The following is a 13,294-nucleotide window of genomic DNA, read 5'->3' as shown; positions in this document are numbered from 1 at the left end:
GGCGGATAGAGGACTCCCATTAATTTGAAGGATTCTGGGAAAGGACATTGCGTTTGTAAGGGAGATCGTATGCAATACGCTGTTGCGACTGATTCTAGAATATTGTTCCAGTGTTTGGAGATCAAATAATGTAGGCACGGCAGCAGACATCAAACGAATGCGGAGCCGCGTAGGGTTGGTACAAGGTGTTCGGGCTAGACATACACACAATCAAATGTTTGTAACGAAAGAACCGGACATTTTATGGTATTCGGTAAATATGTTGCCGATAGAGACACTCTCTAAATTGTGATCACCACTTCATAAACAACGCTGACTCGTATTGTTCATGTACACAAAAGTTTACTGTGCAGCAAGCAGAAGGGAGCCGCGCGGGATTAGCCGAGCGGTCTAGGGCGCTGCAGTCATGGACTGTGCGGCTGGTCCCGGCGGAGGTTCGAGTCCTCCCTCGGGCATGGGTCTGTGTGTTTGTCCTTAGGATTATTTAGGTTAAGTTGTATGTAAGCTTAGGGACTGATGACCTTAGCAGTTAAGTCCCGTAAGATTTCACACACATTTGAACACTTTTTTTGTGCAGCAAGCGGCCATACTCCGGACTGTCAATATGGCCTTCAGTCCTGAGACTGATTTGATGCAGCTCTCCATGCAAGTCTATCCTGTGCAAGCTTCTTCATCTCCCAATACCTACTGCAACCTACATCCTTCTGAATCTGCTTAGTGTATTCACCTCTTGGTCTCCCTCTACGATTTTTACCCTCCACGCTTCCCTCCAATACTGAATTGGTGATCCCTTGATGCCTCAGAACATGTCCTACCAACCTATCCCTTCTTCTAGTCAAGTTGTGCCACAAACTTCTCTTCTCCCCAATCCTATTCAATACCTCCTCATTGTTTATATGATCTACCCATCTAATCTTCAGCATTATTCTGTAGCACCACATTTCAAAAGCTTCTATTCCATTCTTGTCCAAACTAATTATTGTCCATGTTTCACTTCCATACATGGCTATGCTCCGTACAAATACTTTCAGAAACGACTTCCTAACACTTAAATCTATACTCGATGTTAACAAATTTCTCTTCTTCAGATACGCTTTCCTTGCCATTGCCAGTCTCTACTTCGGCCATCGTCAGTTATTTTGCTCCCCAAATATCAAAATTTATCTACTATGTTAAGTGTCTCATTTCCTAATCTAATTCCCGCAGCATCACCCGTTTTAATTCGACTACATTCCATGATACTCGTTTTTCTTTTGTTGATGTTCATCTTATATCCTCCTGTCAAGACACTATCCATTCCTTTCAACTGCTCTTCCAAGTCCTTTGTCATTGTTAACAGAATTAAAATCTGTGACAGGTGTTTAGCTGCTTGCAGGAAGAGAATGGAATATGGATCCCTCACACGTAAATATAATTATCATTGGAACAGAGCTCTTGCGAGAAACGGGAAGTTTGGCTTCAAATGTTGGAATATTAGCCTAAAGCATGTGTATGAAGAGCCCATGAAACCTGTGCTTTGGGTAGATATCCTGTAAAGATGGTCCACGACTGAAACCAGTACACATTAAGGTACAAACAAAAGCAGCTGATGGTTAAAATGCATTTTAACAATAATATAATATAGTCTGGGTAATTTGCACGCTGTGAGTTAAGTTACCTCAGGACGTATACACACTTTATAACTTTAATATTTGAATTATTGTGATAAACCTTTCACGTAAGATCATCCCTCGCAATACCAATTTAGGGCGGGAGTACTTGATGCCCATCGTCTGGAAGTATTGTGGTCTATACAGTTTCTCTGCATTTTAAAAGCCATTAAAATATTTCTTGTTTTTAATTAATTCTTCTACCAGATTCCATACATGCTTTACATTTTCAGGTAAACTTAGCCCAAAAATTTAAGTCTCATTAGTAGATGTCACTTTCCCCAGTGAAGGCCTTATTCAATATTTTCAAGTTCAGGGCCTTACTTACACGTCAGTATCTCTCTAAAAAGTATGTTGAGAGCAAAAGTCAAGAACAATGAACGAAATGAGCGTTTTATATATTTATGTGGTGGTTGGCAGTACATGTGACTGAAAATTAGTTGCTATTGCTAAGAGTCTGTGGACCCTCATTACACATAGGTACCTATGATATAATACAACAAAAATGAACGAATTTCATATTTTACAGTTTTTAATGTGCCCCCCCCCCCCCCCCTTGGTAATGCGCGTTATGGAAAATGCCTTGGTGCTGCTAGCTCTTTATGAGTAAGTTGTGACAGCCTTTTTAATTTTTAAATGCGGTCAATAATTATGTGAAATTTTGAAAATTAACGTTTCATTGGCAGTGGAAGCCGTTAGGCAGACAACCTGTAACCGGACCTGGTGATCGTTTCACCCATTTAGTAATATAGATATGGAGAGGGTCAGTGAGAGTAGTGGAGAAGAAAAAGTGTATGATCTGTAATCCCTCCGTTCTTCACGTCTTCTGAAACATATGTGTCTGCTCTAGCAACTGTTTGTAATTTCTGTGCAGAGCTGTCTGCATCTTCACTGTGGGGGCGATATCCCTCGTCCTGATGAGCATCTACAGCGGCCTACTCATCTTCGCCAAATATTTCGACTGCGATCCACTCACCACCAAGGTATTTGCCAGATTCTGTGTCTTGCTTTGTCACCTGTACCAGTAGTTGCCTCGGGCTCATGAGAGGGTCATATTTAAAGGCAGAAAGTGTAAATAATAAGCAACACGTTTTGTAAACTGACACTGCCCTGTAACTGAGTAGCTCCTGTAAAGCAACAGCAATCCTCCCAGTATTACTTCTACGAAAAAACTTTACTGACGAAAACAGCTCATGTTTCACGTTTTAGCAGAATTTATCAAGCTATACGATAAGTGAATTAAACCTGACATTGAAACCTGTTAGTCAATGGAAGGCAGGATTCGGTTACGATTGTTCAAAATGGTTCAAATGGCTCTGAGCACTATGGGACTCAACTGCTGTGGTCATTAGTCCCCTAGAACTTAGAACTACTTAAACCTAACTAACCTAAGGACATCACACACATCCATGCCCGAGGCAGGATTCGAACCTGCGACCGTAGCAGTCGCACGGTGGTTACGATTGTGGACGGGGCCGTAATCAAATACCGTTGGTTGTCTTTTACAGTTACACACATTTATTTTTAAAACAGTAATTCCAGACTCAACAATAAATAATTCATTATTAATGAAGGAATAAACATCTGGGTAAATAATAGTGTTTTCAGTGGGTTGCAGTTTAGCAAATCACCAAAAAAAACAGATAATATTTTTTGAAAAAACAAGCCACTGTGATCATGGCTGAAGGCATTACACGCAAGAATGCCAATAAATTAAGAATGTTTAAGAACTCACTGCAATTACAAAAATGGCTCTGAGCACTATGGGACTTAACTTCTGAGGTCATCAGTCCCCTAGAACTTAGAAATACTTAAACCTAACTAACCTAAGGATATCACACACATCCATTCCCGAGGCAGGATTCGAGCCTGCGACCGCAACGGTCGCGCGGTTCCAGACTGTAGCGCCTAGAAACGCTCGGCCACCCCGGCCGGCACTGCAATTACAACTTACAGGTATTGAAATATTAAAAAGTAAGTGGCCACAAACACAGCAGAAGTTATCAGATGCCAGGAATGGCAGTAAATAAGATTTTAATGCTTACTGCTAAAATACAAGTATCGAATTATTTTTTTCAAAGATAATGACCACAATCATGGCTGAAGGCCTTACACGCCAGTAACGGCAATTGTATAAAAATTTTAGAAACCTGCTGTTAAATAGAAATACAGACAAAGGTTAATTAAAAGAAACAAGCAACTGATCACCAAACGGGTGAAATAAGATGCTGATAACCTTGTAACACAACCCTTACAGTGGTAGATTTATTCCAGAAGGTGACTGCAACTGTTAACGAGACATACATAACCTTTAATGCAGTCATTACAAGGTACGTTAATAAATAAAACAATAATAAAAGACGAGGACCAGTCACAGACGGTGCTTCAGGAATCGACCTTTAGGTCCGGCAACAAACTCTTTCGCGAGAAAATGAGATAGACAGCCAAGCTGCATTCACTTCACATGATGGTAACTCAGACTAGTGGCAGTCCAACGAATGAATAATGACAATCTTGCTGAAGCTACCTGACGTCCAATAAACCAAATGCAAGAATGGAATAACATGTCAAAGCCGGAAGCAGCGGACTGCACTAAGCCCCCAGAATACTGTGCTTAGAGTGCCCTAACGAGAAAGGAATCATTACCACCAGAGAAGAAGAATCACAAACGGCCTAGAATCAAGAAAGCAGCAGCAAGGTGAGGAAACGTACATTGACATTACATACACTAACCCCCATGGCAGGAAACTGGGGCGCTGGCGGCCACCAGGCAGGAAAAAATACTGCTGGCTGAACTTAACAAATTGTAACAAGCTGAACGCAGTAATAAGTAATAAAAAGGCGAGGAAAGCTAATCAGATCCGCTTTCCCCAAGCAGTCCACTTGCTGCTATTCGCCTCGGCGACACTATGAGCAGTAACACGAATCCAAGTCACTGGAGAATCGCGGGATGTCAGAATGGTGGAGGTTTCTCTACTTGAATTGAAATGCACTCATCTTAAAATCTTGGTTTACGATGAGGTCGTCCACCCTCGTGACCACAGCCCTTCCATTCACCAGCGGTCCTGGCATGTTCCTGCACTGCGCAGATCTGTCTCCTCTTGAGTCCCCAACCGAACTGACACAACACGGAAAAACAACGTCGTCGCCCTACAGATAGGACAACAGTTACTACATATCGATAACCGCCGCTGTTGCCACTACCGGACAGGCAACGCTTGCAAAACGAGTGGAGCCAGTCAGGAGGAGAAGAAGACAGACAACAGCAACCATGCCAAATCAAGGATACGGACTGGCCTCCAACAGAGGGGGAAAACCTACAAACAGTACCAACCCGAGCCGCAGCACGGCTCAGACATGTTTCAAGTGAAATATCTCTAACATACAAGGGGCTTTCAGTTAGTAATACAACGCATTTTTTTCTGAAATCATATTGGTTTCATTCGGTATTCCAGTACACCTCATTATTGCCCACTATTTTGGCTACAAAATCCTAATTTTAAACAACCCCCACTCAATGCGACGGCCTTACGCCAACTTACTGGCAGGGCCTGTATGTCTGCACGGCACGACTCTATTGCCCGACATTGGAGCCAACGTTTTGCTGCATCAATAACATCCCTATTATCCATGTTCTCCTTCCACAGAGTGCTTCCTTCTTTGGGCTAAACAAACGGAAGTCAGAAGGAGCGTGATGCCTTCAGGTAAACACCTTTGAATATCCCAAATTCCGGCCGAGTGTGGATGAGGCAGCACTACCAACAGAGACGTACAGTTGTGCAGCGTGGTGTTTGATCGTGATTCGTCTATCACCTCGAATGAGAGTGTCCGCACGTTCCAGCGTTACAGGAGTCACAGCTGTGTGCGGGCGATCGGCATGTTGGAGATTGGACAGGTCTGCAAGACCTTGATGCGATGTGGTCTACGTAGACATTCTGAAAGCTCCTAAGAATATCTGCGATGCTCTGTTTGGAGCGCACGAAACGCTATTTTGAAGGCGCCGTAACCTATCGGAAGTTCATGAAACTGCAGGGGCTGAAGCGGGATGCCTCACAAAAAATTCCTCATTTTTCGACTGGGACTGGTCGAAAAAAGTGTGTTGTATTGCTCATTGAACGCCCCAAGTATAACCTTGGAATAACAAAAAACATAAAATTTTGATTGTTCCCAGAATTCACTGAATAGTGCACTCAACTGTACTGTAACAACTGTTGATATTCATAAAGAAGGTAAAAAAAAAGGTCTCACAAAAGCTCTGGATTACTTTACTACGATGATTTATGGGTTCTAAACAAAAGCCTGCCAACACGCATCTCTCAGATTTAAAATTTTCTCTGAGACTAAAGCCGCTTCCACAGCGTCGCGCAAGAAAACACGAAGCAGAGAAGCGCAAAATAGCACCGAGCGGAGGAGAACTACGTAGGAAGAACGAGAGCGTTCGTAGCCGCGCAGAAAACTTGCGGTGTGCACCGACCGCTTGAATAAGAATGGAAAACGAGAAATGCTGTCCAAACAGAGCCGCACGCGAAATGAACTATTTCCTTTGACGTACCGAGATTATACGTTGTTGCGCAGATCTGTGCGGTTTAACGTCCAAGCCCAGCGCGGGCGGTGTGTATGCGGCCTTGACGGACCGGCCTATACATGCACCAATTTATCGGCCGACCGACCAACCGATTAATTTCATGCCAGCCTACACACGTCCCGATCGATTGCACTAGCGATTACACCGCCGTCCTGTACCCAATGCTAGCTGTGGTTTGTATAACGTAACGTAACATTTTACGACAATTCACACATGCTCTGCTACTTAGGAAGCTGCGCCGGAGTTATTCAACAACGACTGAAGCGATAACTGCGAGAAGATCGCTAAAAGAGCTTTTTATTAGATGACCAGTTCATTTTATATGTGACATGTCGATGTTTAGTGATCTTTATGGTAGTAGGAAGTGCATTACCGATGTGGACCTCTTGCGACACCGACGTACAATATGTTGTACAAAATTTTAAATCATAAGATCCAATGATTATATTATAGCTCTGTCGAAACCGATCGACCAGCAAAATGCTTTTTTTAGCGTTCTCACCTTATGATGTTTTCTTTAGTTTTCATATTTTTCATATCACCCCAAGGCTGACAATATCAGGAACACGTAACTGAAAAATGCATTGCGGAACTTCGGAATTTCATTAAACTATATTTGACGAAAAATGATGCAGGGTCATTCCGTACAAAATCTTTGGTGAATCCTAAGATGACAATCCCACCCATGAACCATAGACCTTGCCGTTGGTGGGGCGGCTTGCTTGCGTCAGCGATACAGATAGCCGTACCGTAGGTGCAACCACAACGGAGGGGTATCTGTTGAGAGGCCAGACAAACGTGTGGTTCCTAAAGAGGGGCAGCAGCCTTTTCAGTAGTTGCAGGGGCAACAGTCTGGATGATTGACTGATCTGGCCTTGTAACACTAAACAAAACGGCCTTGCTGTGCTGGTACTGCGAACGGCTGAAAGCATGGGGAAATTAAGGCCGTAATTTTTCCCGAGGGCATGCAGCTTTACCGTATGGATAAATGATGATGGCGTCCTCTTGGGTAAAATATTCCGGATGTAAAATAGTCCACCATTCGGATCTCCGGGCCGGGATTACTCAGAAGGACGTCGTTATCAGGAGAAAGTTAACTGGCGTTCTACGGATCGGAGCATGGAATGTCAGATCGGTTAATCGGGCAGGTAGGTTAGAAAATTTAAAAAGGGAAATGGATAGGTTAAAGTTAGACAAAGTGGGATTTAGTGAAGCTCGGTGGCAGGAGGAACAAGACTCAGGTGAATACAGGGTTATAAATACAAAATCAAGTAGGGGTAATGCAGTAGTAGGTATAATAATGAATAAAACAATAGGAATGCGGGTAAGCTACTACAAACAGCACAGCGAACGCATTGTTGTGGCCAAGATAGACACGAAGCCCACGCCTACGACAGTAATACAAGTCTATATGCCAATTAGCTCTGCAGATGAGGAAGAAATTAAAGAAATGTATGATGAAATAAAAGAAATTATTCAGATAGTGAAGGAAGACGAAAATTTAATAGTCATAGGTGACTGGAATTCTGTAGTAGGGAAAGGGAGAGAAGGAAACATAGTAGATGAATATCGACTGGGGGTAAGAAATGAAAGAGGAATCCGCTTGGTGCAATTTTGCACAGAGCACAACTTAATCATAGCTAACACTTGGTTCAAGAATCATAAAAGAAGGTTGTATACATGGAAGAAGCATGGAGATACTAACAGGTTTCAGATAGATTATATAATGGTAAGACAGAGATTTAGGAACCAGCTCTTAAATTGTAAGACATTTCCAGGGGCAGATGTGGTCTCTGACCACAACCTATTGGTTATGAACTGTAGATAAAAACTGAAGAAACTAAAAAAAGGTGGGAATTTAAGGAGATGGGACCTGGATGAGCTGACTAAACCAGAGGTTGTACAGTGTTTCAGGGAGAGCATTAGGGAACAATTGACAAGAATGGGGGGAAGAAATACAGTAGAAGAAGAATGGGTAGCTCTGAGGGATGAAGTAGTGAAGGCAGCAGAGGATAAAGTAGGTAAAAGACGAGAGCTAGAAAAAATCCTTGGGTGACAGAAAAAAATATTGAATTTAATCGATGAAAGGAGAAAATATAAAAATGCAGTAAATGAAGCAGGCAAAAAGGAATACAAATGTCTAAAAATGAGATCGAAAGGAAGTGCATAATGGCTAAGCAGGGATGGCTAGAGGACAAATGTAAGGATGTAGAGGCTCATCTCACCAGGGGTACTGCCTACAGGAAAATTAAATATAGCTTTGGAGAAAGGAGAACTACTTGCATGAATATCAAAGTCTCAGATGGAAACCCAGTTCTAAGCAAAGGAGGGAAAGCAGAAAGGTGAAAGGAGTATATAGAGGGTTTATACAATGGCGATGTATTTGAAGGCAATGTTATAGAAATGGAAGAGGATGTAGATGGAGATGAAATGAGAGATATGATACTGCGTGAAGAGTTTGACAGAGCACTGAAAAATCTAAGTCGAAACAAGGCCCCGGGAGTAGACAACATTCCTTTAGAACTACTGACAGTCTTGGGACAGCCAGTCCTGACAAAACTCTATCATCTAGTGAGCAAAATGCATGTGACATACTTCAAGAATAATATAATAATTCCAATCCCAAAGATTGCACGCGTTGACAGATATGAAAATTACCGAACTATGTTTAATAAGTCACGGCTGCAAAATACTAACGCGAATTCTTTACAGACGAATGGAAAAACTGGTTGAAGCCGACCTTGGGGAAGATCAGTTTGGATTCCGTAGAAATATGAGAACACGTGAGACAATACTGACCCTACGACTTATTTTAGAAGCTAGATTAAGAAAAGGCAAACCTACGTTTCTTGCATTTGTAGACTTAGAGAAAGCTTTTGACAATGTTGACTGGAATATTCTTTTTCAAATTCTGAAGGTGGCAGGAATAAAGTACAGGGAGCGAAAGGCTATTTACAATTTGTACAGAAACCAGATGGCAGTTATAAGAGTCGTGGGACACGAAAGGGAAGCAGTGGTTGGGAAAGGAATGAGACAGGGTTGTAGCCTCTCCCCGATGCTATTCAATCTGTATATTGAGCAAGCAGTAAAGTAAACAAAAGAAAAATTCGGAGTAGGTATTAAAATCCATAGAGACGATGACATTGTAAATCTTCAGAGACGGCAAAGAACTTGGAAGGAGCAGTTGAACGGAATGGATAGTGTCTTGAAAGGAGGATATCAACAAAAGCAAAACGAGGATAATGGAATGTAGTCGAATTAAGTCGGGTGATGCTGAGGGAATTAGATTAGGAAATGAGACACTTAAAGTAGTAAATCAGTTTTGCTTTTTGGGGAGCAAAATAACTGATGATGGTCGAAGTAGAGAGGATATAAAATGTAGACTGGCAATAGCAAGGAAGGCGTTTGTGAAGAAGAGAAATTTGTTTACATCGAATACAGATGTTTACATCGTCCAGGCGAGGCGAGAAGCTCTGTATCGTGCAGTCATCAAGGCTACACGAGTGGATCTTCGGATCCGGAACCCGATATCGATGATGTTTCGTTGAATGGTTTGCACGTTGGCATTTGTAGATGGTCCAGAACTGAAACCTGCAGCAATTTGCGGAAGGGTTGCACTGCTGTCACACTGAACAATTATCTTCAGTCGTCGTTGTTTCCGTACGTGAAGGATCTCTTCCCGGCCGCAGCGATGTCGGAGATTTGATGTTTTACCGGATTCCTGGTATTCACGATACACTCGTGAAATGGTCGAACGGAAAAATCCCCACTTCATCGCTAGCTCGCATATGTTGTGTCCCATTGTTTGTGCTTCGACTATAACACCAAGTTCAAACTCACTTAACTCTTGATAAACTGCCAATGTAGCAGTAGTGACCGATTTAACAACTGCGCCAGACACTTGTCTTACATAGGGGTTGCCGACCGCAGCGCCGTATTCTGCCTGTTTATATACCTCTGTATTTGAATACGCATGCCTATACCAGTTTCCTTGGCGCTTGAGTGTATATTGATAAATTTGATTGCTAACTACTTACAGCTCTCACCTGATTGGATTTCTGACTTACCGGTCAACCACAAATATTTTAGTAACAGTTTTTTAAGGAATATACATGATTTTTGTTTACCAATGCTGTGTAGTGTTGAATTTGATTTACGTATGCAAGTGGTATTTTGATTCTATTCTTTGTCAATGAATAAAGACAGTTTGGTTATTCATCATTGTGCCTAAAATTGCTACCAGATACATAAACATTTCAGCAAAAAATCGATTTGAGATTCAAATGTTTACATAACCTCCACCAACACCCAGAATTGCGAAATTCGCCGAATTTGTTGGTCTTTTGAGATGAAGTCATGTTTTAGTGAAGATAAGAACTACTAATTGCAATGACAAATTCTTTTTATTCTTATTTGTACCTAATATTCGAACTGAATAGTGTCAGTGCACAAGATGAGGTCTCTACCGTATCCCTGGTCAAAGTTATGATGTATAAAAATACATAGAGTTATTTCAATTTTTGTCATAAAAGATTTGAATGGTGAAGCCTACTTTTTATAAATTATGTCAGCTTAATGGCCTATGTACTAGACGCATAAAAATTTACATCTGTAGGTGAACTCATTACTTAGCTGTAGGCCTCTGGAAACAGGGAAACTGGTGCCTGACTAATGTATGGATACATATCCTTGAGTCTCAAATCTGAATTTATCAAAAGTTTTAGAGTTAGGAAGTGATATTTGGCAGTTTCATTATTAAGGCATGTAAGTATACATGTATCAAATATGACTAAATTCTGAAATGGTCAACATATCACCCATATGTGAGAGTTCTCTGAATGACCCTATTGAGGAAAGCTATAAGCTATGAGCAGAGGTGTTAGCTGCATTGCAGTTTCTATCACTGATGGAAGTTGAGAGGACCTCTGATTCACGTAGCTGTATCTCTAAATATATTGTCTAGAACGAATCCTGAAACCTGCAAGAAGTTTTATTGTTACATGAGGAAATACAATGGTAAAGAAAACCAGTTAAAGAAATTATGTTCATATAAACTCTATGAATTTAAACGTATGTTGCAGAAAAGGTGCTCTCTATAAGTTTAAGAAACTCGTTACAAATTAGAACAAAGACCTCAAATAATGATGGCACACATTACGTAATAAATACTGAAAGTGGGCTTTTGGCCCGGCAACGCTACACAGGGCATAATTTAAGGGGTGTTGTGGTGGGAGAGAAGGTGGGGATCAGCTGTCGAGCGGTCACATAGTCTGCGCAAAACAACGTGGCCGATAGACACACAGTCGGCATGGCAACTGTGAGGAAGGCAGTAGTGGAGGGGGGGTTGGGGTGGGGGGGAGTTACAGACAGGTGCTGTACAGAAAATGCCAAGCGCTGGAAGGAAGTCCCTTCTTAACTGAAGCTTACACTCACATCGTTTTGTAAATATTGAGTGGAGCTCTCCACACCCACACTTGCATGGTGACAATGCAGTAGAATCTACTGTCACCTGTGCCTTGGTTAGTATCTAAAAAGAATTCCGCTGAAAACACAGCAATTTATTTTAGCCTAGCTTGTTAACGATTTGTAACTTTCAGAGAAGCTCCATGGGTGGCGCATTTTGAATATAACTTACACATTTCTCTAACCGCCTTATTACAATTTTGCCGAAACACAGAGGAGATTACACAGAGTCATGTCATTAACAAGTGTAGACGCAATTCGAGAGAATTCTGAAACAGTGGTTTATTAAATTTATTAAGTGAGGAACTAAGGAAAAGTACGGTCAGTAGCTTATGAAAAAGCACATCCTTGGTACTAACAAAACGTGTGATGTCTTCGCTTAGGTTGTTCCACAACCCATAGCATTTCTTATTTTGCCAGATATTGATGATGGTAAAACATACATTCCTTCATCGAAAAAGTCTGTAGTTGGTGGAGTAATACAATACGTAAAGAAGTTGTGCATAACAATCATATGGCAAATTACTCTCCTCTTTGCTTGTTATCATTTGCCAAAATCTCATTTCGATATCTCAAACCATTTATTAAATTTGAAGACTGTTGTGAATATTTCACTCAGTCTATGTCGCTGGCGAGGCACGATGTCAAAAGTGTGTGCTACATCAGATCAGTTTTATCGAGATCGGCGTCAGATAAAGACCTTCACCCAAGTCTAAAAAACTTCAACATGTTAGCTAAATTTCATACGCTGCAACATGGTATGCAGTATGCACCAAACACAAAACCATAACGACTCCTATTTTCCATCGCAAACTTTTTCGAATTTCGTGCAGTCTCTTACTTCCAAGTAAATATCACAGTAACTATGACCATTACGAAATGTTGGGCACATCATGAAGCTGACGTATGAATCTATAAACAGCGTAAAAATAAAATTTCTTACTTAATAGTTTGTGTAAAATCGTTTAAGAAATATGGCAGCACTTGCGCCTCTATTCTGTCATCGCAAGGCTTAGCCGACGGGCTGAAAGGGGACAAACACTGTCGACCTGCTCTTCCGAACAAGCAAATGAACTCGCCCAGCACTTTAGAGGAAAACTGAGCATCGGCCACTGTATCCTGCGGGGCTCTACCCAGGCGACAGCCCGACAAGGAAAGTTGGTCGGTCTCTTGGCCATAACGTATGCACACGTGCGGTACGACGGTCGGTCGGTCGGTTGGTTGGTACGTGTGTGGGGCCTTTAAATGCGTCATCGACGAATATCCACCCCTCTTGATTGGCCGTAGCCAACTGACTTAATGGCGAACACTACATGACAAACATATTTCTCTAGCACATTGCACAAAAAAGCACATAATTCGGCTTACAATGTGGATAAACATACAAGAGAAAGGAGTAATACACACAAAACACTGCAAATACACATTTATATGTAGCAAAAGATGAAGAGAACACGAAGTGAATAATTTTGTATTGCTTCAGAGGAATGTCACAAGAATGAAAGCAAGAAATGTAATATTTTCCTGTAAAGTAGCATTTAAATTAGGATTATCTAAGTTTAATCTGTTTAAAGTATTAAAAGTATGATTTAAAGCG

At 41.5% G+C, this 13,294-nt stretch overlaps 1 protein-coding gene across 1 annotated transcript in view; it reads left to right on the top strand.

Moving 5' to 3' along the window:
* LOC126278211 (sodium-coupled monocarboxylate transporter 1-like) overlaps positions 1-13,294 on the top strand; it is a 193,936-nt gene that overhangs the window by 103,092 nt on the left and 77,550 nt on the right. Inside the window, exon 9 of the mRNA XM_049978145.1 lies at positions 2,524-2,632. Coding sequence (XP_049834102.1) covers positions 2,524-2,632 — 109 coding nt within the window. The remainder of the gene's footprint in view (positions 1-2,523; positions 2,633-13,294) is intronic.

Source organism: Schistocerca gregaria, chromosome 6 (assembly GCF_023897955.1).
Source record: "Schistocerca gregaria isolate iqSchGreg1 chromosome 6, iqSchGreg1.2, whole genome shotgun sequence".
Classification (NCBI taxonomy): domain Eukaryota; kingdom Metazoa; phylum Arthropoda; class Insecta; order Orthoptera; family Acrididae; genus Schistocerca; species Schistocerca gregaria.
This window is presented reverse-complemented; position numbering and strand designations above follow the sequence as displayed.